Genomic DNA, 25,347 nt, shown 5'->3' on the forward strand with positions numbered 1-25,347 from the left:
AGACAGGAGGTGACAGGAGCAAGGAGGAAGTTATCACACCTGTGGATTGTTGATGCGCCCCATGAAGACGGGGAACCTCTTCTCATTCACTACCGCAAAGATGAAGGGCTGCTGCACTTCAAAGAAATTGGCTGTACGTGCCAGGGAGATAGCTGTGGCGGCAGCGGCCTCCACTCCTTCCTCATTGATTTCCATCACAGCTCTATGCCGGGCACTGGACAATGCCAGCTCTTCGTTCTCAGAAATCCCACACAGGTTAACATCGAAGAAAATGCCATAAGCTAAAGGGAATAATGGATGGAATGAATACATGAATATCGCCTCAGATTATATGTGAGCTATGACAGAAGCCCAGAACCTTCACCAGAGCTATGTGGGAACAGATCACCCAGCACAGGCCTGCATAGATTCTGCACCACTAAGTCCCTATTAAACTAAGGACATTTATTCATGGAAGGTTTTGCATTGGATTTGCCACTCTTTAGATGCACTTTTTCCCCATTCATATTCTCAAAACTCAATAAGTTGCCATGCAGAGTTTTGAGAATTCAGATGGGGAAAATGTGCATCTATAGAGAGACAAATTCAATGCAAAACCTTCCATGAATAAATGGCCTAACAGTTCGATAAAGCTCCTGGATTTGTTTCTTCCTAGCCTGCAAGCACTTGGCTGGTAGACTGCATTTGGCTTGGCGTGTCAAAATATGACATGGCTCGGTGGTATTCCCAGGCATGCATAGGCCTGACTTGGATTGTGGCCCTGGCACACATCAAGAAGGGGATTATACCTCCACCTCCGCCCCCCGCATGCTCTTTACCTGACCTGAAATGTTCCTGGGGAGGTGCTATTTGCCCCCCAGTGGATACTCACATGTCACTATTAGAACATGTAGTTTTCCTCAGCGGGGCAAATAGCAGTTCTGGAGGGCTGTTGCGGGTTGACAAAACAGCACAGGGTGGAAGGTTTAGTCCCATCTCCCTGCATGCCACAGTTCCAATCAAAATTGGGCCCACGCATACCTGGGAATTCAGTCTGAATAACAGAACTCCCAGCACACATTTGATCAAGAGGACCCACTGAGGACCTGTTGGGGGGGGGGATGGTACAAGGACTTTGCCCTAAATCACTCATCCTTCAAACTAGAAGTATCTCATGTAGCAGGAGTAGGAAGTACCAGCTATGCAGGTCTTGAATATCTTGACTTAGTATCTAGGATGTGTCTAGTAGTTTGATTTGTCTTACATTTTAAGCTTTTGCAGTTAACTAGAACTGCCGTAATAGGTGTTGATCTGGGTTCTGTTTGCTTCGGTGGGCCAAACTGAGCCAGTAAGGTACATACAGAAAGGAATGAAATGATTTACTGAGGCATATCAATCAACACACCATAAATTAAACTCCTAAAAAAGTAAAACAGAGAATACCCAAAATGCCTTTAACAGTCCCTTTTTCCCCTTTTCTTTTTTGTTTATTTTATGGTGTGGATCCTTGCGCCTCTATAGATCATTTAATTCATTTCAGTAAAGCTACTGATTCTGTGAGTACATTACTGGCTCAGTGTGGCCCACTGGAGTAAAAGGGACCCAGAATAACATCAGGTACCTGCCATATGGATCTCTTTCACCATTTAGCAATGAAGCCATAGAATCAGCCCACCTATATTGTGCATAAGCAGAAAAAGACAAATGAATTTGAGTGAAAGGAATATGCCTTAGAGATGGGATTTTCCTCATAACTCACTATGTAAATATAATGACCATTTCTTCTTGCTTTTAATCCCCCCACCCCCATTTTCACTTTTCTTACCCATCTCTCCCACTATGGACATGAGATCCAGGGAGGAATCCACCTTGAATTTGGGAACAGTCACTACAGTGGATTTGAAAGGAATGTGATCCAGCTTGGCCATTATTGACTTGAAGACATCCCCACTGAGATGCTTCTCCACATCAGAAAGATTCTGCGACAGGAATCGAGGCATGATAATAACCAGACTCATGTTGTGGGACAGCTGCAGACAGCCAACCTAACAAAACAAACTGCATTAGACTTCTACAAGTGGGAACCCACAAGAACTTGTGGGAGGCTTCTCATTTCCCCCTCCCCCACTATTTCCCCTTTTTCATTCTCTCCTTCTTAGCCATTCACCAAACTACCTTTATCTGCCTCCCATCTTCAGCTATCATAGGGTGGTTCATATGGCTTTCATAGGAAGGGTGATGTTAAACAGCAGCAAGCAGCCAGGCCTAGTAGAGTCATGCAAATTGGGTGGTTTCAAGTCACTTTGAGGCTGCTGTATATTATTTATACCCTACCTTTCTCCACATTGGGGACCAAAGCAGCTGACATTATTCTCCTCTCTTCCAACAATCATGTGAGATAGGTTAGGCTGAAAGTATGTCACTGGCCCCCAAACACCCAGTGAGTTCCACAGGAAGATGGGGATTTGAACCTGAGTCTCCCAGACCCTATTCTGAAGCTCTAGCTGTTACACCACACCGGCTTTCATAGGGTGGCTGCTGTTGAACAGTAGCAAGCAGCCAGGCCTAGTAGAGTTATGCAAGTTGGGTGGTATCAAGTCACGCAGAGGTTGCTGCCAGGCCTAGGGTTGCCAACCTCCAGGTGGGATTTGGAAGTCACCCAGAATTACAATTGAACTCCAGATGATGAGATCTGTCCCCCTGGAGAAAATGGATGCTTTGGAGGATGGACTCTATTGCATTGTATCCCTCTGAGGCCTCTCCCCTTCTCAAACCCTCCCCTCCTCAGACTTCACCACAAAATCTCCAGGAATTTCCCAACCTGGAGCTGGAAACCCTAGCCAGGCTTGGCCCCAGTGAGTCCTCCCTCAAAGGCCAAAATACGCCTGGAAAGGGCCCTGCCCCCCTGCCTTTTACTGATGGAACCCAGCCTGAAATCTGTGGTTGCCTAGCAATAGCCACTTAGGGAATCCATTGCTTAAAGTTACAGGCACTTCATTTAAAATTTTGGGTTTTTTTTAACTCCCCAATCTATTTTTTGTAGAGTTCCCATTTTTCTGCAACCCTGGAACCCTTTTCAGGTTTCAAGAGCAGTAGAAAAAGAAGAGTTGTTTTTTATATGCCAACTTTCTCTACCATTTAAGGCAGAATCAAACCAGCTTACAATCACCTTCCCATCCCCTCCCCACAACAGACACCCCGTGAGGTAGGTGGGGCTGAGAGAGTGTGACTGGCCCAAGGTCACCCAGCTGGCTTCATGTGTAGGAGTGGGGAAACAAATCCAGTTCACCAGATTAGCCTCCGCCACTCATGTGGAGGAGTGGGGAATCAAACCAGGTTCTCCAGATCAGAGTCCACCGCTCCAAACCACTACACCATGCTGGGATCCCAAAAGGAAGAAGGGAACAGATGAGTGTGTAACCGACAGACAGAAATGGCAGTTTCAGAGTTTTTGAGGACAGAATGGGTAGAGAGCTGAGAGTTTCTAGCTGGGGTTAGCTGAAACTGAGGGCAGCCTTTGGAAGTAACCCAAGTTTCTGTCTCTGGAGGATCTTCTGCCATGGAGGAGTGTTTGTCTGCTTCCACTTATGGTCTACTTGAACAACTGTAGATAAAGGATTTAAAAACAACAACAATACATATTTCCAATGCTTAGTAGTGCTGCTGAGGAAAGTGTAGAGGGACCTAGCAGTATACATCAACACTGGTTCACGAGCATTACCTTAGCCTGCAAAATGTGGTCAGTGAAGGAGGCCAATGGATATTTCTTACTGGTCATCATGAACACGTTGGTTGGAGGGGCGCCTGGACGGTAGAAGTTTTCCTTTATTGTGTTTTTACTCTTAAATGTGGTCTTCCACTTGGCTGGAAGGACAAAGAACTTGGATTTATACATACAACCTAGAAGGGCTTATTAAAACGAGTAGCACATTTTTGAAAAAGAAAAGAAAGGGAAATAACACTTCAAACTTGGTGAATTCACAGTCTAAGGCCAAACTGAGGTGGGGGAATTTGATCAGGAGTGCAGAGCTAGGAGGAACGAACCCTTCCCACCCATGATGGTTTTCCCACTGAGATCCCCACCCCTCCCAAATAAGGTGGTCACTTAGGGAACTTAAGAATACTGGCTATGAGATGGGCTTTAGTGGGGCGTTCAGACTCAGAGAAAATGAATAGGGGTCCATGGGGCTGGCAGGCTATTAAGGAAGCAGTAGTCAAATCTCATGGGGAAGCATTATGTGGGCTCAGATAACCAGTGACAAGAGGGGGGAAACATACACAGGGAAAGCAACAGGGTAGGGGGAGGCACATTAGAAGCTATGAACCTTTGAGAGGACAGGGTTAGGTTATATGAGAATGAAACATGTGAAAGAGGAATTGATAGATGGGAAGGGGGATAATAAAGTTGAAAATTGGGGAAAGAGACTTTACAAAGGGGAAGGGGGAATAATTCTAATGATCAATGATATCAAACATCTTTTAAGTTGCTTTGAACTCTAAGGAATTGGAAAAAAGGTATCTGAAAAAAAGGAAGCCATTCTCTAGCAGGCTGAACAACAGGTCCTGCTTCCTCTTGGTGCCACAGGGCTCAGGGATGCTCAAGTGGCAAATGCTAAAATGAAGCTGTTCAGGATGAAGACTCGGTGTTGGCGTTGCCAAGGTCAGCCTGCCATTGAAGGCTTTAAGGCCAAGGAAAACTTTGAATCTGTGGGGCTGGGAGGTCTTGAGGACTTCCTACTTACATTGGAAGTAGACAGCATTGACAAGCACCATTTGGACATCTGAATCCAGGTGATCCAAGAGCTTTTTGATTTTGTTGTCAGTATTTCTGCTCACCCAGTTGTTTATTTCATTTACATCATAGACACTGTCATTAGAGAGACTCCGTAGCAAGCTGCGATAGAATTTTTGTGACAGCTGGTAGAAATCATTGTTCCAGGTGAGGGCTGCATATCAGAAAACCAAAAACAGAAAATGTAAAATACCTGCTTAATGGAAAGTCGTATGCCTCCTTCTCAGGGATTACGTCGACAGATTTCACCTAACACAAATGAAGAGCCAGGCAATTACAGCAATCACTATAACTACTGTGAAGGATCTGAAAGGTTTTCTATGATTGAAAGGATTTGCAGATTGTGTGTGGTAGGAGAACAGCATCATGTGCATATCAGTCATCACTAGGTTATCTCATGTTTGAGATTAATTTCTGCAATTTATAAAGAAACAAATAATGAAAAATGAAGTAGGCTAATATTAAAAAAGACAATGAATAAAGGTTTTTTTTTTTTTTAATATCCCATAAGAGTGAATGAAAAATCTGGAAATATCTGGTTATAATCTTAGTTCAGACAAGCATTTACTGTTTAAATCATACCCACCACATTCTCAGCCCCCAGTCTACGCTGTAGTGGTAATAATACTGGCCTAGTTTAAAGGGTTGTTGTTTAGATTACTGAGATAATATAAGTAAAGTACATTGAACACCTAGGAAAAGTGCTACACTAATGTTAAGAAGTAATATCCCATAAACATGATACCCACTAGAATTCCCACTGTCCCATTACTCACATATATACTCTTGGAATATTAAATCATGAAGTTATAACTCCACCTGATTAACAACCATAGCACTGATGATAATAAGATACAGTGGTTATGAACACACTCCCTCACAGGAATTAGCATTAGAGGTAATAACAACACCAATGATATATTATATTTGTTTTCTTGGTGATAAACATTTATTAATTTGGGGTATCTCTTCAACATTTTTCTCTTCAATGGGGACCGATAGTGGCTAATAAAAATACAAATACAGTTTAAAGGACTAAAGGAGTCTGATCTACTACAAAACTACAGGAATAGCAATGCTCATGCTAGGTATACACTCCCAAAGGGAGTTAACCACATTCACATGACACTTGCCTTGCACCTAGTAACAGAAAATATATCTGAGAATCTATGATGATCTTATTATGCCCAGAGGTGTTCCTCATAATTTTACTTCTGTGTATTAGGTGGAGTTGTAACTCCTCCAGTTTACTCCTGTGAATGCATCTACATGTTCAATGAAGAAATAATGCAACTTGTGTTACTTCCTCATTCTTGATAGTATTTAATCATGTAGGTGTAGGTTAGGTGAGATGAAAGGTGAATCAAAGAAAAATAGATATTTTATCATTCAATCATAATTTTGAAAGATGTAAATAGGGGGTTGACAAACACAGCTAATTCAGGCTTAATGTTTTATGCTCATGTATTCACTTTTTAAAGAGATCATGCGTGCAAATGTTACAGAATTTGTTCTCTATGAATCTTCCAACAGTTAAAATCTCTTTATAACGCCTGGCATTAGTTTAAGATCCTGTTCCACTACTGATGAAGAGGTTTCATATATAGCTACTGCTGCTCACATGATCATTATCAAAAGCAAATCTATGCACGTTATAATGTAGGAAGAAGAACACAACATCCATTAATCCATCCTAGCACGCTACCCCACAGCCCTTTCATCATACTACAACTTTGGGATCTTTTACAGGGGTAGACTGGACTGGATTGTCTTTCTTTCTCAGAGAACTCCAAATCACATTTCAAAAACAGGATTTTGGTCCAAGGGTCATACCAAGACTGGAACATCAGATTTCCTTCCCTCAATCTGTGTTCCACAGAATCATTTCAGTGATCTAATATTATGCTGTTCAGTAAATGGTTACAGAAATTAATCAATAATCCAAAATGGAGAATGTCTGCACTTTGTTTTGTTTTCTTTCTTGAAACCCATATCTCTTTGTGAATACACATGCAGCCGAATAAAGCAATAATGAGGTGGCAGAATGCTGAGGTGTTAGAATGGCCTGTATCCCTTCAAATTGCAGGTGAGGAAATTACATTTTTCAAAATTCCCTGGAACTGGAAAACTAGGACAGCATGTGAAGTTTTTATATTAAAAACATTACTCCCCCAACTGAAATCTGAAGGGACACAGTCCATTTGAATGGAATTCTACCACCTCATGGACAAATCAGGCAGTGAGGAACTTACCTATCTTGGAACTGGTAATTTACTCACCTGGTTGGGCAAAAATTGCAGAGGCTGCTGTCAAGGCTTCTGATTTGCGGAATGCACCCATTGCATCATGGATACAAGTGAATTCTTTAGGGTAGGAGAGCACATTCTCAAGATCTTCTTTGGTTTGTCCACGGGCTCCTGTAAGGCAAAGGTATGAATGCAAAATGGATGGACAGGGCCACGGCCTCCCTTCAGCCAAGTGGTTTTGGATGCAGGGTGCTCTCTGTTTTCTTAGATCAGGAGTTCTTACAGTTTGCCATAGTGGCATTGAATGTTTATTTCTACAAATGTTAATTCAGAGGTTTATTACTTGTTAAAGTGTAATGATTTTTAACACTTTAAAAACGGCTATGAGAAGTGTGGGTGATAGACACAAGAGACAGCCAAGCAATGTTGTTCATAACCTGCCTTCAAGGAAGAGGGTATATGGTTTCATGACTGATAAAAGGGCTGGCTGGTCACCAATCAGCAAACCTCTGAAATTATGTATATTTGCATACAGTCTAAGAAATAGGGCATAGAGTGTTTTCTTTGTTACAGTCAGACATGATCAGTGTAAAGGCAAACTGACTAAAATGAAAGGAATAAAAGAAAATGAAGGGAGCAGGATCACATGGATCAACAATTTGATTTTCAGTTTGATTTTCAAATTGTTAGGGCAAAAGAATTGGCAAGAAAGGCACTGTGTCCCTATTGAGTCCAGCACTAACAATCAGCCCATGGGAAGGTATTTTAAGTAAGTTAATGACAATAGTAGTGTAGCAAGTGACAGTCACAGTCATCTCATAAGAACAATACAAAAGAGCTGTGAGCTAAAGAGAAGGGAAAGTGTGTTGGGAGCAAATGGGGAATTTGTACAAAGGGTATGAGGACTGACTGCTTTCTCTATGAGAAATCCGTTGTTTAGGAAATCATATCCATACAGCAATGTTTACAATGTCAAAGTTTTTCTTTCCACAAATACATTAATCAAGATTTTAGGTTCTGTGGCTGCTTGTTCTATGTACTCATCATAGAAGAAACACACAAGGCAGCACTTCATACATTATGATATATCATCTTTTTATGTGGACTGAATTTTGACATTGATTTTTCAAAAAAGAATAAGCAGTCCTAAGGTTGGAATAATTGTGTTCACACATGAGAGTGTAGCCTTACCTAGCAAGAGGTTGGAAAGTATCATGGAGATGCTGAAGGGTGAAAAAACCAGGTTAGAGTCACTCTTCTCAAACTGAATTGCTGCCAAATAGAAACTGATTGCAAATTCACTTAGAGCTTCTGCCAACTTTATTTCATCCTCCACTGTGGATTTGTTACATGAAACCCATGGATTGCTGAGTGGCTGGCATCGTTGGAGTGAGCTACTGTCAGTTGTCTCTATTGTTGTAGGAACTGTGGTAGGCTTTGCTGTAGTTGCACCATCAGGGGATGGCTTTGTGGCATTTGGACATTCCAGCAAGAGGTTTTCAGGAAGTCTTGCCTGTTGACATGCAATAGCGAAGCTTTCACTTTCTTCTTCCCTTCTTGTTGTGTTAGATTCATCTTTCAAGTCAGCAGTTTCCTCATTGCCTGGAATTGCTTCTACTAGTCCTTCTTCTGGATGCAATGTCTCGTTTGCATTATTTTCATTGCCATCTAAAGTCACCTGTCATACAGGATTAGTTATATATTGTATTACTTAGCACAGGTTAAGAATGCACTGCTATTAAACTGGTGTTTTTATCCATCAACAAACAGAAGGGTATTATGTCCCATCCTCTAGTTTCTAACTGTTTTCTGGCACTGAAATTTCAAATCGCAAATCAAATATGTTCCTATATTGTGTGTGTAAAGGGCCATCAAGTTGCAGTTGACTTATGGCGACCCCTTTTGGGGTTTTCATGGCAGGAGACTAACCGAGGTGGTTTGCCAGTGCCTTCCTCTGCACAGCAACCCTGGTATTCCTTGGTGGTCTCCCATCCAAATACTAACCAGGGCTGACCCTGCTTAGCTTCTGAGATCTGAGAAGATCAGGCTAGCCTGGGCCATCCAGGTCAGTTCCTATATTATCAACACATTAATGACCTTTTGTGAGACAACGCTGCTGGGACAAGTCTGTCTGTCTATCTATCTGTCTATCTAGTACTGCTCATACAGCTATAGCCTTAAGCAGAAAACAAAGGAAGAAAAATGTCTTAGTGTTATTCTTCTGATATTTAATTATTGTCCCTATAAATTTTGCCACAGATATAGTAACAGAATAATTTGTATCTGATAATAGCCAGATGCCTCGTTGGACATTTCCAAATGTTTAAATAAAGGAGTCATTAAACTGGCTTTCAACCTCCGCTGCTGGCTGACACTGCCCGAGCATCAGGAGCCTCGGTCAACCATCCTTGGGTGCCAGAGAATGAGCAGGGGACAGTTGGGCAGTGACGGGAAACTGAAGAAAGGAAGGTTAACCTCTGGGGACTTCCTGGGGCAGATCAAAAGCCCAGTAGATGGAAACAGACTGGGGAAATATGGGATGGGCCCTAGCCCTGAAGAGGAGGGGCTAGGAGAGGCTTTTAAAGACTTGGAAAGTAGAGGAACAAGAGCCTAATGCTTGGGACACATTGGCAGGAGCCAGGTGAAGTCCCCTCCCAGGTACTCCTTTATAAAGCCTGCCTGGAGACTGCCAAGGAGGAAGGAGGCCAGGTCAAAGCCAGAGGCCAGCCAGAGGCCAGGTAGAGGGAACCAGGATGAAGGAATACCCAGCTCCTCCCCATTGCTGAGGCATTGCTCACAGGCACTCTGGAAAAGGAGAAGCTGGAAGGGGAGCCCCCCAACCCCGGACTCCAGCCCTCAGCTAGTGGAGTATGACAAGGCTCTTTGTAAAGCTACTCCAAAAAGGTACACTGTCAACCTGAAACAGTAAAACAGATAAAGACTCACAAGCTGTGAAGAATTAAAGCACAAATCTCTAAAGCACAGTAACTACTTCTACATGATATTCTCAAAGTTCTATTTGTCTGACGAGAATAAATAATACAAAACATGATATATTAATACAACATATATTAGTAAACAGTTGATGACATCTACAATTTAAAGATGTGCTACAGGACCAGCAATAAAGAATAAGTTCAGAATAAGTAAGTTGCCCTTCAAACACTACAGCCATGGTATGGTCAAGATGCTAGACATCATTAAATTGAAGGATCACTTTAAGACTAATACTATTTCAAACAATCCATTTCGCCCCAAATCTAAATTTAATCCAGCTAACACAAATCCTATGATCACAGCATTTCATACAGCAGTCATGAGAGATATACGTATACAAACTCAAAAATAAAAAAAATTCCAAAAAGAAATAATTTAACAGAAGAAAAAAAAGCACTAGATGATTTGGCTGTGGATCCCGAGCTGGGCATTAATCCGGCAGACAAGGACGGGGCAATAGTCCTACAGGACAAGCAACATTACATAGGGGAAGTTATGAGGCAACTCACACAAACTAAATATTATAAACAACTATCTACAGACCCTACTCTGACAGCCCTTGATGCCATTAGGACTATAGTCCTAGATGCATTAAAAGCGGGTGAAATTGACCAAGCTACGGCAGATTTTCTTGTGAACAAAAATCCACGCATGCCGGTCTTATACATGTTACCCAAAATTCATAAGCCTGGGAAAATCTCACCCGGCCGCCCCATAGTATCAGCCTCCCAAAGTGTCTCAGAACCAATAGCTAAATATCTTGATTTTCATCTCAGACAATTTGCAATGGACACTGAGTCCTATATCAAGGACACGGGAGATTTTATCAGATATGCAGAAAATTTGGATGTTCCAGCCAACTACATGCTTGCGACAGTTGATGTCACATCCCTGTACACCAATGTCCCACTTGATCACACCAGAACTATTATTCATAACCTACTTAGCAGTAGAATTGAGCAACATCCATCTACAGATTTTTTGTTAAAACTTCAATGTTTTAACTCCCCAAACCCAGCCCTTCTTAGGCCCCGCCCCAAAAACCTCCCACCGGTGGAAAGGAGGGACCTGGCAACCCTATCTTTCAAAGATATCCTCTGGCACAATAGTTATCTCACTGATCCACCAATTAAGTTTGATAAATTTGGCTCCCAGCCAAATATCTTATTTCCCCCTCTATCTTCACACTTTTGGGTTATAAAGTTAGGCTCGAGAACCCTGGCACTTTGTTGCCAGGAGGGACCTGGCAACCCTATCCTTCAAAGATATCCTCTGGCACAATAGTTATCTCACTGATCCACCAATTAAGTTTGATAAATTTGGCTCCCAGCCAAATATCTTATTTCCCCCTCTATCTTCACACTTTTGGGTATAAAGTTAGGCTCGAGAACCCTGGCACTTTGTTCCAGCTGTTGGCTCTCATCTCAATACTGGGCTCCAGGAACAAGCTACAAACCCGTGGGTGAAAACATGTCTTGGGGAAACGTGTGTCTGATTTTGCCTTGGCCCTGCCATCCCTACACAGGCATCTGTAAAGATCATGCTGTGCTCCTCTACTCCACTTTCATTTATGCTGCTTTCCCCTTTCACTGATGAACCTCATTGGACCTCAATCACTGGAACAGGATTCTATGTTTTCCTTCCCCATTCCCCCTCCTCAAATTTTTCTCTTTAGATTAGGTTAGGATTCAGTAGAAGTTAGGATTCTAGCTGAAGAGGTGAACTGTGAGTCATAACTCACAAAAGCTCATACCCTCCCAGACATTTTGTTAGTTTTTAAGGTGCTACTCCCCCTTCTGGATACACACCTTAACGTGGTGAGGGGGTTTGTGTGTGTCAGGGAAGCTGAGAGCAATACCGTAAGGGGTCTAGACTCTATCAAGAGACTAAACTCCTAGCAGAGTCACTCAAGACGGAATGGTCACAGCTGAGACACCAGACGAAGATGCATCCACCCCCTTAAGGGATCAATGGCCACATCCGCAGAAGAGAACAGGCAGTTCCAATGGGGATGGGGGCAGAGGAATCCCTGAAGGATAGCTACTGGGCAGCAGCAGTAGTGGAAGGTGACACTGGCGGAGGATCTTTCGTAGACAATGGCAGTGCCACTACGGCTAACTCTGGTTAGTACTGCGCAGAAGAAGGCACTGGTAAACCCCTTCTGACCAACCTTTACCTTGAAAATCCTATGATGAGACAATCCAAAATGAAAAAAAGATATAGTGCTGGAAGATGAGACCCCCAGGTCGGATGGCACTCAATCTGCTACTGGGGTAGAGCAGAGGACAAGTACGAGTAGCGCTGTTCTTAATGATGCAATTGGACTAAAGCCGAAAGGATGTTCAGTGGTTGACATGAATAGATGCAAAAGGAAAGTCTGAAGCTGTTCGACGCATATAATAGGAACATGGAATGTGAGGAGCATGAATCAGGGAAGCTTGAAATTGTTAAACAAGAAATGGAACGTATGGACATTTCAGTCCTGGGAGTTAGTGAATTAAAGTGGACTGGATTAGGACATTTTCCATCAGAAAATTTCAAAGTGTTTTATTCAGGGAATGACAAAAAGAGAAGAAACAGAGTTGCTTTAATAGTGAGGCAAGATGTAGCAAAGGTAGTCAGGAGCTATAATGCAAAGTCTGACCGAATAATATCAATCAGACTTCAGGGAAAGCCTATCAACATAAGAATCATTCAAGTTTATGCCCCAACTACAGATGCTGTTTAGGAAGAAATTGAAAGTTTTTATGCCAGTGTTCAGGAAGAAATTGATCACACACCTAAACAAGATGTGCTAATAATCATAGGTGATTGGAACGCAAAAGTAGGAAACAAAGCAGAATCAAACGTTGGTAGATTTGGGCTAGGAGCACGGAATGAAGCAGGAGAACGCCTCGTAGAATTCTATGAAGACAATCTGTTCATTGCAAACACATGTTTCAGGCAACCAAACAGACGATTGTATACATGGACATCACCAGACGGCCAGTATAGAAATCAAATAGATTATATAATTGGAAGCAGAAGATGGAGAAGATCTATTCTCTCAGCCAAAACAAGACCAGGAGCCGACTGCGGTACAGATCATGAATTGTTAATATTGAAAATCAAGATAAAGCTTAAGAAAAATACCAAAACATTCATAGCACCAAAATACAATCTAAGCAATATTCCGGAAGAGTTTAAAGACCACGTAAGGAACAGATTTGCATTACTGAGTTCAGGTGAATGTAAACCTGAAGAACTGTGGGTGGTAACTAGAGATATTATCAAGGAAGAATGTGCAAAGACTATTCCTGTAGCCAAAAGAAAAGAAAAACCTCGATGGATGTCTGAGGAAATTCTTAAAATTGCCAGAGATAGACAAGAAGCAAAAGTAGAAGGTGATAGAAATAGAACCAAAGTCTAAGTGCAACGTTCCAGCGACTCGCACGTAGAGACAAAGAGACCTATTATAATAACCAGTGTAAAGAAATAGAAGAGAACAAAAAAGGAAGAACAAGAGATCTGTTCCACAAGATCCAAGAAATCAAAGGGAAATTTAAAGCACGGTTAGGCATGCTGAAAGATCAGCATGGAAATACATTAACTGAACAGGACAAAATAAAGAAAAGGTGGGAACAATACACTGAAGAACTATACAGAAGAGATGAAAGGAAAAAAGATTCTTTCCAAGAAGAATCTTTTGAAGAAGAACCTACAGTTTTAGAAAGTGAAGTGAAAGCTGCATTGAGAGCAATCGGGAGAAACAAATCACCAGGAGCAGATGGGATATCAATAGAGCTATTCCAAGCCACAGAAACGGAGTCCATCAAAATCTTGACAAGAATATGGCAACAGATATGGAAAACAAAACAATGGCCCACAGACTGGAAATGATCCATTTACATTCCAATTCCCAAGAAAGGAGACATCAAATATTGCAGCAACTATCGGACCATCGCATTAATTTCTCATGCAAGTAAAGTGATGCTCAAAATCTTACAGCAAAGGCTGTTACCATATATAGAACGAGAAATGCCTGATGTTCAAGCTGGTTTCAGAAAAGGAAGAGGCACTTGTAAGCTCTAGCCCTGTGGCAAACCATAAACAGATTCCAGCAGACGGCAAATCCACGAAAGCAGTTTTATTGGTTATCATCGACAGGTTTCAGAAGCCATGTTCAGAAGAACACTAGTAAGGGGCAAAAAGCAAGGGGCATAGCATATATGGAGAAGCAAAAGGAGATAACTGGTATCCTAGGCAACACCCCTCCCAGAGGCAGGAAGGAGCACTTGACAGGAAGGGGCACCTGGTGATTCCCACACTATGGGAATCTATGAAGACTAAACACGGGGCACAGACTGGCCTTGGACAGAACAACACAACAGCACCTGGAGGCAGCTCAATCGCACTACTGCATACCATCCTCATGGCATGCTCCTGACATTCTGCCCCCCTAAAGACCCCCCTCACCCCCAACGTGGGTTTGTGAGGGTAGGCGGCATGGAATTCTTGTACTAAACAGGGTGCGGAGACATCACGGGCGCGCACCCATTCATCCTGGGCAGGACCAAAATGTTTCCAGCGGACCAGTTACTGAAGGGTACCCTAGCAAATGCGAGAATCCAGTATTTTAGCCACTTCAAAATGCTCCTCCCCCCCCACCATTTCACACACTTCGGGTTGTGGTTCAGGACGCCATTTTTGGGAAGGAACATACGGTTTTAAAATACTGACATGGAACACTGGATGAATCCTTCGTAGGGACTTGGGCAAGGAGAGTTCCACAGCCACTGGATTAATAATCCGGGAAATGGGGAACGGACCCACATACTTGGCACTGAGTTTATCACACGGGTGGGTGGAACAGAGGTTCTTGGTGGACAGATAGATAAGATCCCCCACTTTGCATTCCCCACCGGGGGAGCGATGTTTGTCAGCCTGAGCTTTGTAACGCCGTTTGGCCCGCTCTAGATTTTTAACCAGCCATGGCCAGGTTGTTTGAATTGAACGTACCCATTTGGCCACATCAGCTCCCCCCTCCTCCTCAGAAACCTCAATATGACCAGCGGGTCCAAACTCTTTACCATGGACAACTTGGAAAGGGCTGAACCCTGTGGATTGGTGAACCGCATTATTATAAGCATATTCAGCAAACGGCAACAGGTCTACCCAATCATCTTGATGGTGATTAATGTAACAGCGTAAATACCATTCCAACACTGCATTTACCCGTTCGGTCTGACCGTCCGTTTGGGGATGGAAGGTGCTAGATAGTCCTTGTTCCACCCCGACCAATTTGAGAAAAGCCTTCCAGAATTTAGCCACGAATGTTGGCCCCCTGTCTGACACTATCTTGTGTGGAAAGGAATGGAGACGGAAGACATGTGACACAAAGAGGCGGGCCAATTTCGGGGGGGAAGGGATACCTGCGCAGGGTACAAGATGCACCTGTTTCGAAAATAGAGCAGTTATTACCCAAAGTACTGTCTTTGCCCCACTAGGGGGTAGGTCTGTCATTGCAATTACTTCCCAGGGTTTCGAGGGAGTCTCTAATGGTTGTAAAAGTCCAGGCGGCTTGCCCTGAGAGCGTTTGGCTGCTGCACAAATGGGGCAGCTGCGGATGAAGGAGTCCACATCCGATCGCATGCCCGCCCACCAAAATTGCCTCCTTAGTAAATGCAACGTCTTGAGGAACCCAAAATGTCCGGCCATATTGGCGCCATGCACCAAACCCAAAACCTCCCCCCCGCAACACCTCCGGAACATACAACTTAGAATCCTTGTACCAAAATTCCCCGCATTTAACTAGAGTAGTTGAAAGGGTCTGCGAGGACAGTTCCACTTGACAACTGCGTAGAAGAGTGTCCCTAAAGGACTCAGACCTTCCACCCCCTCTGGAGTTGTCCCAGCAGGCAGCTGGACTGGGGGCGGAGTCGACACTGGAGTGGGGGGCAACTGAACAGGGCGCTTGGGTCCCTGTGCCTCGGGAATCGTGGCTGCAGGTCGCTCCGAGGGAGGAGGAAGTGGCATTACCGGCTCGGCCGGGCGCGTGGTGTCCTTTCCCTCTGGAAGGGGCAGCGGCGTGGACCGGGTCTGAGGTTTGTACAGCCAGAGTGGGCACTAGACCTCGTTGGGCAGGGGTGAAGAACAACTCTGTGGCCTGGTCAACCTTGGTGGGATATTGGGGAAGTCTAGATAAAGCGTCAGCCAGTAGATTTTGCTTCCCTGGTACATGCTTCAGGATGAATAGAAATTGAGCAAAGAAGTCCGCCCAACGCACTTGTTTCGCGGACAGTTTGCGAGCCTCCGTTAGGGCGACTAGATTTTTGTGATCGGACCACACTTCAAAAGGCACCACGGAACCCTCCAAAAACTGTCTCCACACTGTCAGGGCATGCTTTACAGTGGCGGCTTCCTTTTCCCAAATAGCCCAATTGAGTTTGGATTGGGCGAACTTTTTAGAAAAGTAAGCGCACGGACACAGGTGTCCATCCTCCCCCCGCTGCAGAAGTGCTACGTCGGAAGCGTCTACTTGAACTATGAACGGCTGAGTGCAGTCGGGGTGCTGCAAGACAGGCTCGGACGTAAAAAGCTGCTTAAGACTATCGAAGGCGGCTTGACACTGGGGGGTCCATTCCACCCGGGCGTTGGGTAAGGTGGCCAAATCCCCTTTTCCTTTAGTTTTAAGGAGATTTGTGATGGGTATAGCAATCCGAGCGAAATGAGGGAGGAACGCCCGGTAAAAATTTGCGAACCCGAGAAATCTTTGTACTTGTTTACGAGTAGAGGGTGGTTCCCAACTAAGCACAGCTTGCACCATTTCTGGATCCATAGTCAGTCCCTGGTGTGAGATGACATACCCTAGGAAAGTTAATTGCTCCTTGTGAAACTCGCACTTAGATAGTTTGGCATAGAGCTGATGATCTCTAAGACGTTGCAGCACCTCTCTGACCAAGGCAACATGTTCATCCATGGTTTTAGAGTAAATAAGAATGTCATCTAAATAAACTACCACTCCTCTGAACAGCAGGTCATGGAGGATCTCATTAATGAGTTGCATGAAGACCCCCGGGGCCCCTTTCAGTCCAAACGGCATTACCATAAACTCGAACATCCCAAAGCAACTGGAAAAGGCTGTCAGAGATTCATCCCCCTCCCGAATTCTGACTCTGTAATAAGCCTCGACCAAATCCAACTTGGTGAAAAAGTGTCCTTCCTTCAATTGTCCCAAGAGATCAGAGATTAGGGGGATGGGGTAGGCATTCGTTTGAGTAACAGCACTGAGTTTCCGGAAGTCAATACACAAACACAAATCCCCCGTTTTCTTACTTACGAAAAAGGCCGGTGCCGAGCAGGGCGCGGTGGAGGGTCGGATGAAACTACGAGCCAAGTTCTTGTCTAAAAACTCGCGGAGCACCGTCTGCTCTGTAGGGCTCATTAGGTAAATCTTACTCTTTGGCAGTTTTTCATCCCCCACCACCTCAATAGCACAATCAGTCCGATGGTGGGGAGGTAAACATCACACTCCTGCACATTGAATACATCTGCAAAGTCCTGATAGTCGGGTGGCAAGTAGGTTGGACTGGAGGTGTCCGAGGCTAGAGCAGGAGTTGGTTTGACTACGGTTTTAATGGTCATTTCATATCGGTGTAATTCACACAGCGGGCTATTGAAAGCAAAGGTCTCAGCTTCCCAGTCTATGGTGGGACTGTGCCCTTTGAGCCAATTTGCTCCTAACACCACAGCATATCGAACATTGGGCACAATAGTGAAGTTGATTTGTTCCCAATGGTGGCCAATTCCCATTGCCACTCCATGAATGCGACGGTCGACTGCCCCCCCTGAAATCATTGCCATCCATTTGAGTGAAGTGAACAGGTGTCAATAAAGGGACTGACTTAAAGGTGGTTTAGTTAATTAACGAGCAGGCACACCCTGAGTCTATTAAGGCTTTAACTTGTAACTGAGGACCTTTTCTATAATGTTGTAATATCACATCTACATATACAGTTTCTTCCATGTCACTCGCCATAAAAGGAGCCTTGGGTTTCGCAGGAAGACCAGCAAAGGTCTGCGGTATCGCTCCCTCTACCGCAGACCCGGTCCGTTTTTTGGCTGTTCGCTGGGGGATTCCAAGTTAAGGGCTGGGAAGTTCCAGTGGTCGCCTTCCTCTGAAGAAATGGGGCTGCTCTCTCCAGGAGTAGTAATTGTAATCCTGGACCCCGATGGGTCCGCTGGTGAAAGCTCCATTGGCACTTCTCCAGCGTGTAGAGCTGGGGGGGGGGCTTTCGTTTTGGAGCGATGCTCCGCTTGGCAGCGGTGCCTCTCCCCCAAGCGCGTCCTCTCCCGCAAGGAGTCCCCTCTGCTTGGGGAGAGGGACTCGGCAGTCCCTGACATGACGGACAGGCGGCTGCGAAGTGGCCCATGGTACTGCAAACGAGGCAGGCTCCCCTTTGAAATCGCAATGCTCAGTCCGGTGGAGGTAGAGCCGGCCTCTGCGGGGCCTGAGGAGCGGCAGGTTTAGGAGGGTTTTTCTGGCTTCCCACCTACCTGGCCTGCCGTTGGGCAAGAGAAATAAACTGATGGTGACTTTCCACCTCTTCCGCCAGTAAAATCCACTCTTCTAAGGTGGCTGGGTCTCGTTGCATGTATGCCCAGTTTAGGATCTCAGGATGCAATGCTGCTCTGAAGTAGTGCACCCAGGTTGCTTCAGTCCAATCGACTATTTTATTAGCGAGTCTTTGGAATTCATCCACAAACTCTCGGACTGAGGAGGATCCTTGAAGGAGTTGTAGGAGGGCCGCCTTGGCCTTCTCTCCCTGAAACGGATCCTCGAAGCGTCTTCTTAACGCTCACATGAATTCATTAAGCAAGCTTATGGAGCGGGCTCGGGTATCAAACTGGAGGACCATCCATTCTGCAGCCTTTCCAGTTAGGAGTGAGGAAACGAACCTTACTCGACTGTCTTCTGTGGGAAAAGTATGCCCTTGTTCTCTCATGTAACTGTCCACTTGGTAAAGAAAACAGGGCAATGCATCTGCGGAGCCATCAAATCTCACCTGTAATTGGGGTTGCTTCCACTGCACCACCGGTGCCACCGGTGGAGGTGCCGGAGGTTGCTGGCCGGGGGCTGTTTTCCCGGCTGCCCCGGCGGCGCTTGTCCCGGAGGTTGCTGTGGTATTGGTTGCGCAGGAGGTTGTTGGCCAGGGGGTTGCTGTCCTGGGATCGGTGCCTGCACAGGAGGCACTTGAGCTCGCTGCAGGCAACCGTATTCACGCATCAACAAGTCCATTTGGTCCTGCATACGGGGCATACAATCTAAAAGCTCTCAGTTTTGAAATCTTAAGGTATGGATTTTCTCTTCAGCCCCCCCTCCTCATATTCTTGGGGGTCAGGAGCAAAGGTGAGTCGCTGTCTGCGTGCTACTTCCTGGGGCAGGCCAGGTTCCGGGGAGCCCAAAGACCATGAGGGGAGAGACCAGTCCGATCCTCCACCAACCTTTGACCGTGCTCCCGTTCCTGTCATTTCCCATGCCCGAGCGGAGGCCGCATCCGCCAACAGTTGTTCCTTTGCCCGCCTCTGGTCAGCAAGCGCGCGGTCCGCCTCGAGTTTGGCGGCTGCCGCGGCCGTCACAATTGGTTTGGCCGCTTGTTCTAAGAGCAATAGGATCTCCTTGTGTTGACCCAACAGCGGTTGGATCTGTTGAGCAAGATCCGCAGAGGAAGGACCAAAATCGGGGTTTAGTACCTTCTCGACATCAGCTGCCTTTGCTGTGGGTGGCAGTAAGTCCATGAAGGCCAGGACTGTCCTGGCAGCAACGCTCTGTGCTTCCCGGCGACATAGGGTAGGATCCGGAACAGTTTGCAGAATGTCTCCCTCCCGAGCCCCGGCCATTGGGAAAGAGAACTCGAGCCCCTGGATTGGGGCCTCCTGTTGCGCCCCGCAGAGCGTAAGCTCAGACAATAGTCGAGTTAGCAGTGCAAAGTCCTCTTGCTCTAATCAAGTCTCCACTAGTAAAGTATCCAGCCCCAAAAGGTCATCGCGGGCACGTAGATCAGCGTCCTGGGTCCTCCAAGGGGTCGATGCTGCCAGGCGATGCCACTGATCAATCACCAGCCCAACCAGCAGGGGGTCCTCCGCATCAGTTCTCAGCTTCTCCTCCAAGACGGCATGCAGCAAGTCGGGGTCCTTGGGGAGCTCGCCCTGCCCCCCAACCCGAGGAAATGAATGCCTAGTCGAACCCTCCAGGGCTCCAGCCAAGGGCAGCAAGTAAGGATCAAGACTAGTGTTCTAATGTAAGCTCTAGCCCTGCGGCAAACCATAAACAGATTCCAGCAGACGGCAGATCCATGAAAGCAGTTTTATTGGTTATCATCGACAGGTTTCAGAAGCCATATTCAGAAGAACACTAGTAAGGGGCAAAAAGCAAGGGGCATAGCATATATGGAGAAGCAAAAGAAGATAACTGGTATCCTAGGCAACCCCCCTCCCAGAGGCAGGAAGGAGCACTTGGCAGGAAGGGGCACTTGGCGATTCCCACACTATGGGAATCTATGAAGACTAAACACGGGCCTTGGACAGAACAACACAACAACACCTGGAGGCACCTCAATCACACTACCGCATACCATCCTCATCGCATGCTCCTGATAGCACTAGAGATCATATTGCAAATATATGCTGGTTACTGGAGCATACGAGAGAAGTTCAGAAGAAAATCAGCTTGTGTTTCATGGATTACAGCAAAGCTTTTGACCGTGTGGATCATGAAAAGCTGTGGCTGGTTTTAAAGGAAATGGGTGTGCCACTACATCTGATCATTTTAATGCGCAACCTGTACTCTGGACAAGAGGCCACAGTTAAAACAGAATATGGAGAAACGGAATGGTTTCCAATTGGCAAAGGTGTCAGACAAGGATGTATTTTATCTCCCTATCTCTTCAATCTATATGCAGAACATATAATTAGGAAAGCTGGATTAGATTTAGATGAAGGTGGAGTGAAAATTGGAGGGAGGAACATTAATAATTTGAGATATGCTGATGACACTACATTATTGGCAGAAAATGGTGAAGTTTTGAAACGGCTACTGCTGAAAGTTAAAAGAGAAAGTGCCAAAGCAGGACTACAGCTGAACATCAAGAAAACAAAAGTAATGACTACAGGAGAATTACACAACTTTAAGGTTGACAATGAGGAAATTGAAATTGTTGAAGACTTTCTATTCCTTGGCTCCACCATCAACCAAAAGGGAGACTGCAGCCAAGAAGTCAGAAGGAGATTGAGACTGGGAAGGGCAGCCATGAAGGAGCTAGAAAATATTTTGAAGTGTAAGGATGTGTCACTGGCCACCAAGACTAGATTAATTCATGCCATCGTATTCCCTATTACTATGTATTGGTGTGAAAGCTGGACAGTGAAGAAAGCTGATAGGAAGAAAATAGATTCCTTTGAAATGTGGTGTTGGAGGAGAGTGTTACGGATTCTGTGGACTGCCAAAAAAACAAATCAGTGGGTTATAGATTAAATCAAGCCTGAACTGACCCTAGAAGCTAAAATGACTAAACTGAGGCTGTCGTATTTTGGTCACGTCATGAGACGACAAGAGTCACTGGAAAAGACCGTCATGCTGGGAAAAGTTGAGGGCAGCAGGAAAAGAGGAAGACCCAACAAGAGATGGATTCACTCAATAAAGGAAGCCACGGCCTTCAATTTGCAGGATCTGAGCAGGGCTGTCAAAGATAGGACATTTTGGAGGACTTTCATTCATGGGGTTGCCATGAGTCGGAAGCGATTTGATGGCACTTAACACACACACAAGGTGCTACTGGACTCTTGCTCTATTCATTAAGTGTGTGTTTCCAACTCTGTATTCAATTTGCTAATTCCCTTTGTATGCTTCTTTTCCTTAATAAATTCTTAACTTTTAACCCATGCCTGTTTATTTCTAAGAATTTGCACACACTTACCACGTGTTAGAGCAAATCTTGGACCCTGGTATACACTGGGAAGACTGGTCCCAACAATATTTACCCTGAGCACACATGTTTATGGACTGCTAATACATCAAGGGAGAAGCTCCTACAGTCAGAGCATATACAAATGTAGGCCATTCGGGTAACAGTTTAAGCACTGAAAGGTGCTTATGTAAAATTCAAATTCAATCAAGAAAAACAGAAAGGTAATTCCAATCCTGTTAAAGGTTTATAACAGTATCATTGATTAACGCCTCCAAGGAGCTCAAGAAGGCATATATGGTTCACCCCTTCCTTTTATCCTTGCAATAACCTTGTGAAGGAATAGCTTGCCCAAGTCATCTGGTATCGTTCATGGGAAGGGGAGATTTGAATCTGGATCTCCCTGGTTCTGAATGGGGGTATCTGGGAGCCAGCGTGGTGTAGTGGTTAAGAGCGGTGGTTTGGATTGGTGAATTCTGATCTGGAGAGCCAGGTTTGATTCCCCACTCCTCCACATGAATGGAAGACGCTAACCTGGTGAACCAGGTTGGTTTCCCCACTCCTACGAAGCCAGCTGGGTGACCTTGGGCTAGTCATACTCTCTCAGCCCCACTTACCTCACAGGGTGTCTGTTGTGGGGAGGGGAAGGGAAGGTGATTCTAAGCCGGTTTGAGTCTCCCTTAAGTGATAAAGTTGGCATATAAAAAACCAACTCTTCTGCTTATTGTCCAACACTCTAACCGCTATACTGGCTCTCAATTCTACAACATCTGTCATAACTTAAGAATTCCGTCCTTGGAAAATTCTGTCAGATGTCCTGGTGAATTCTAATTCAGCAGTTTTACACCGTCGCCTTCCTTTCAAATTCTTTTGTTGGGTAATTCAGATCAGCTATACCACCTTGGGATCATCCACTTGGTAAACCTTCAGTGTGAGATATGCCATAATGTGTCCACAATGCCTTTCTGCCCTCTACATGGGACTAGCCTGTCTTTGTACAAAACAATTAAATAGACACATATTTGAAATAAAAATTAGAAATATTCCGAAATCGATGACAGAGCATTTCAGTCTCCCAAGATGCTCTGTTGATTATCTAATAGTCATCATTTTTCAATAAAAGAACTTCCAAATGGGGCCTCTACCATGAAACTGCTGGGTTAGAATTCATCAAGAAGTTTGACAGCATCTCTCAAACAGCAGGGTCAAAAGCCATGAAATGCAATAAGTATAGGGTAAGGCATAATTGTACAATATTCAGATGTGATCAGGGAAAGTACAGAGACCATTCACAGCAACAATAACAATTTCCCTAGTTTTACAAATAGAGGCAAAACTAGGGAAATTGTTATTGTTGCTGTGGATGATCTCTGTACTTCCCCTGATCACATCTGAATATTGTACAATTATTCCTTACCCTATACTTATTGCTTTTCATGGCTTTTGACCCTGCTGTTTGCAACTTGTTTTTTCATAACCACATATCTGTATGTCTACCAAATGAGGACCCACATCATGCATCTGAGCCAGCATGGTGTAGTGGTTTGATTCCCCACTCCTCCTTAAGAAGCCTGCTGAGTGATCTTGGATCAGTCACAGTTCTCTCAGACCTCTCTCAGCCCCACCTACCTCACAAGGTGCCTGTTGTGGGGAGAGGAAGGGAATGTGATTGTAAGCCACTTTGAGACTCTTAAGGTAGAGAAAAGTGTAAAAAAAGTGTAAAAAGTGTAAAAAAAGAGTGTAAAAACCTACTCTTCTGATGATGACAATGAAGTGGATCCTAGGGTCATGGAAGATTAAGATAGATTAAAAACTTGTTCATCTTTAAGGTACCACAAGACTCTAATTTATTCCAAATGCAGGTTGAGCCAGGAGATGGTGAACACTGGGACATTCTACGTTTGAAAGAGTATGTCCTCCTACCACCCCAGTATACTGCCTGAGTTGCAGAACTAATTACCATTCCCTCACTCCCTAAAATATTAGTGCTTCCCAACAGAAGCCCATGCCAACAACTTCGAGTATAATGAAGTTTAAATCCTGCCATTTGCTTCAATAGAAAAGTTTTCTTAGTAGGGGTTGGGGTTGGGAAATAGATGCCAAGTAGTGCTACTCACCGATTGTACACTTATCACAGTAGGGGCCAGATATATGAAAATCAGCCAGGTCTTCATGGTGCCAGAGAACCTGCCAAAGAAATGCACTTGTATTGAATCCCAGCTGAAGACGAATGCCCTTGCCCTGTCTTCAGCTGTCTTGACTGTCAGGTACTGAAGCGGCTCTTCACTAAAGGAATTATGAAGGATATCCACCCCAGTCACTTGTTTCCTCTCTATCTCATATAACTTGTTTCCCTCCTTCTCTGGCTGCCTGCAAGTTCTTTTCTCCCATTTTTCGCAATCCCTGATCACATGTCTAAGGAAAACATTGGTTTCACTTTATTTAGGGGAATTCCATTTCCCCAGCTCTCTTGTTAAAAGAAAATAAATAGATTATGTGGCAAAGTGGAAAATCGCCAAAAGAGACACAAGAAGTTTCTTGATAGAAGAGAAATAAAAGATCAAGAAATTACCTTCTCTTCAAACTATATGACCTGGGTATTATGACATAGCTTTAGCACAGCTGGATTTCAAGAGCGCAGTATGAGAGAGGAAAGAACTGGCAGGGTGACTTCACATCCTATTGGCTGGCTGCAGGCAGCGGTCAGTTAAAGATTAAGGATGATCCCTATTGTGCTGAGAATTCCCGTAAATCATGGGCAAAAACTGGACATAGGCCAGCCGGAAGAAAACAGAAACTGGTGAAAGATGTTAGCACTGCAACAGCTTGCTTTTATTGGTTTGCTTTCTGATGACAAGCTTTCAGAGGGGGCCACTTCACGTTGCAGATTTTCTGCATAGCAGTTATTAAGAAATAATAGCATGATTCCTACATATTCTAGTGTATATTTCCCAGTATTTATAGTTTGCAAATGCTTAGAAGCAGCAGCCAACCCCAGTTTCTGTCCATGTAGAAAAATACACATATATGCAACCATCAGACAAGATGATCTACATGCAAATTGCCTGCGCTTTCCCATTTACTTCCCTTTTTGTTTTTTTCCTTCCTTCTTTCGCAGGGCTAGTATATTACCCTGTCACATTTTTAATGTGTGTTTGCATATGGCTTTTAAAACAACGGAGTGAGCTCGTTCAGTGCATCTGAGCTCAAACCATATTTATTTTATTTTTTAAAATGTCTATGCCAATTTTTTGTCAACAGGGGCACTAAGGAATGGGGTCACTTATAATTCATAAATACATACCCAATATATAACAATAGTAGAACATGTTAAAAACAACCCCAGCAGCATTAAACAGCAGTAATAATTTTTAAACTCATAAAAACTATA

General features: G+C 44.4%; 2 protein-coding genes across 2 annotated transcripts in view; both read right to left on the bottom strand.

Moving 5' to 3' along the window:
* On the bottom strand, positions 1–24,272 carry SERPING1 (serpin family G member 1). Its single transcript, XM_056850818.1, has 7 exons — positions 24,074–24,272; positions 8,209–8,695; positions 7,051–7,188; positions 4,722–4,925; positions 3,701–3,843; positions 1,805–2,024; positions 1–281 (listed from the first exon to the last, which is right to left on the bottom strand). Exons 1-7 carry the CDS (start codon positions 24,128–24,130, stop codon positions 34–36), a joined length of 1,497 nt encoding a protein of 498 aa, XP_056706796.1. The 5' UTR covers positions 24,131–24,272; the 3' UTR covers positions 1–33.
* SELENOH (selenoprotein H) overlaps positions 1–25,347 on the bottom strand; it is a 416,044-nt gene that overhangs the window by 245,865 nt on the left and 144,832 nt on the right. The window lies entirely within an intron of this gene.

The sequence above is a fragment of the Euleptes europaea genome, chromosome 6 (assembly GCF_029931775.1).
Source record: "Euleptes europaea isolate rEulEur1 chromosome 6, rEulEur1.hap1, whole genome shotgun sequence".
NCBI classification, from domain to species: domain Eukaryota; kingdom Metazoa; phylum Chordata; class Lepidosauria; order Squamata; family Sphaerodactylidae; genus Euleptes; species Euleptes europaea.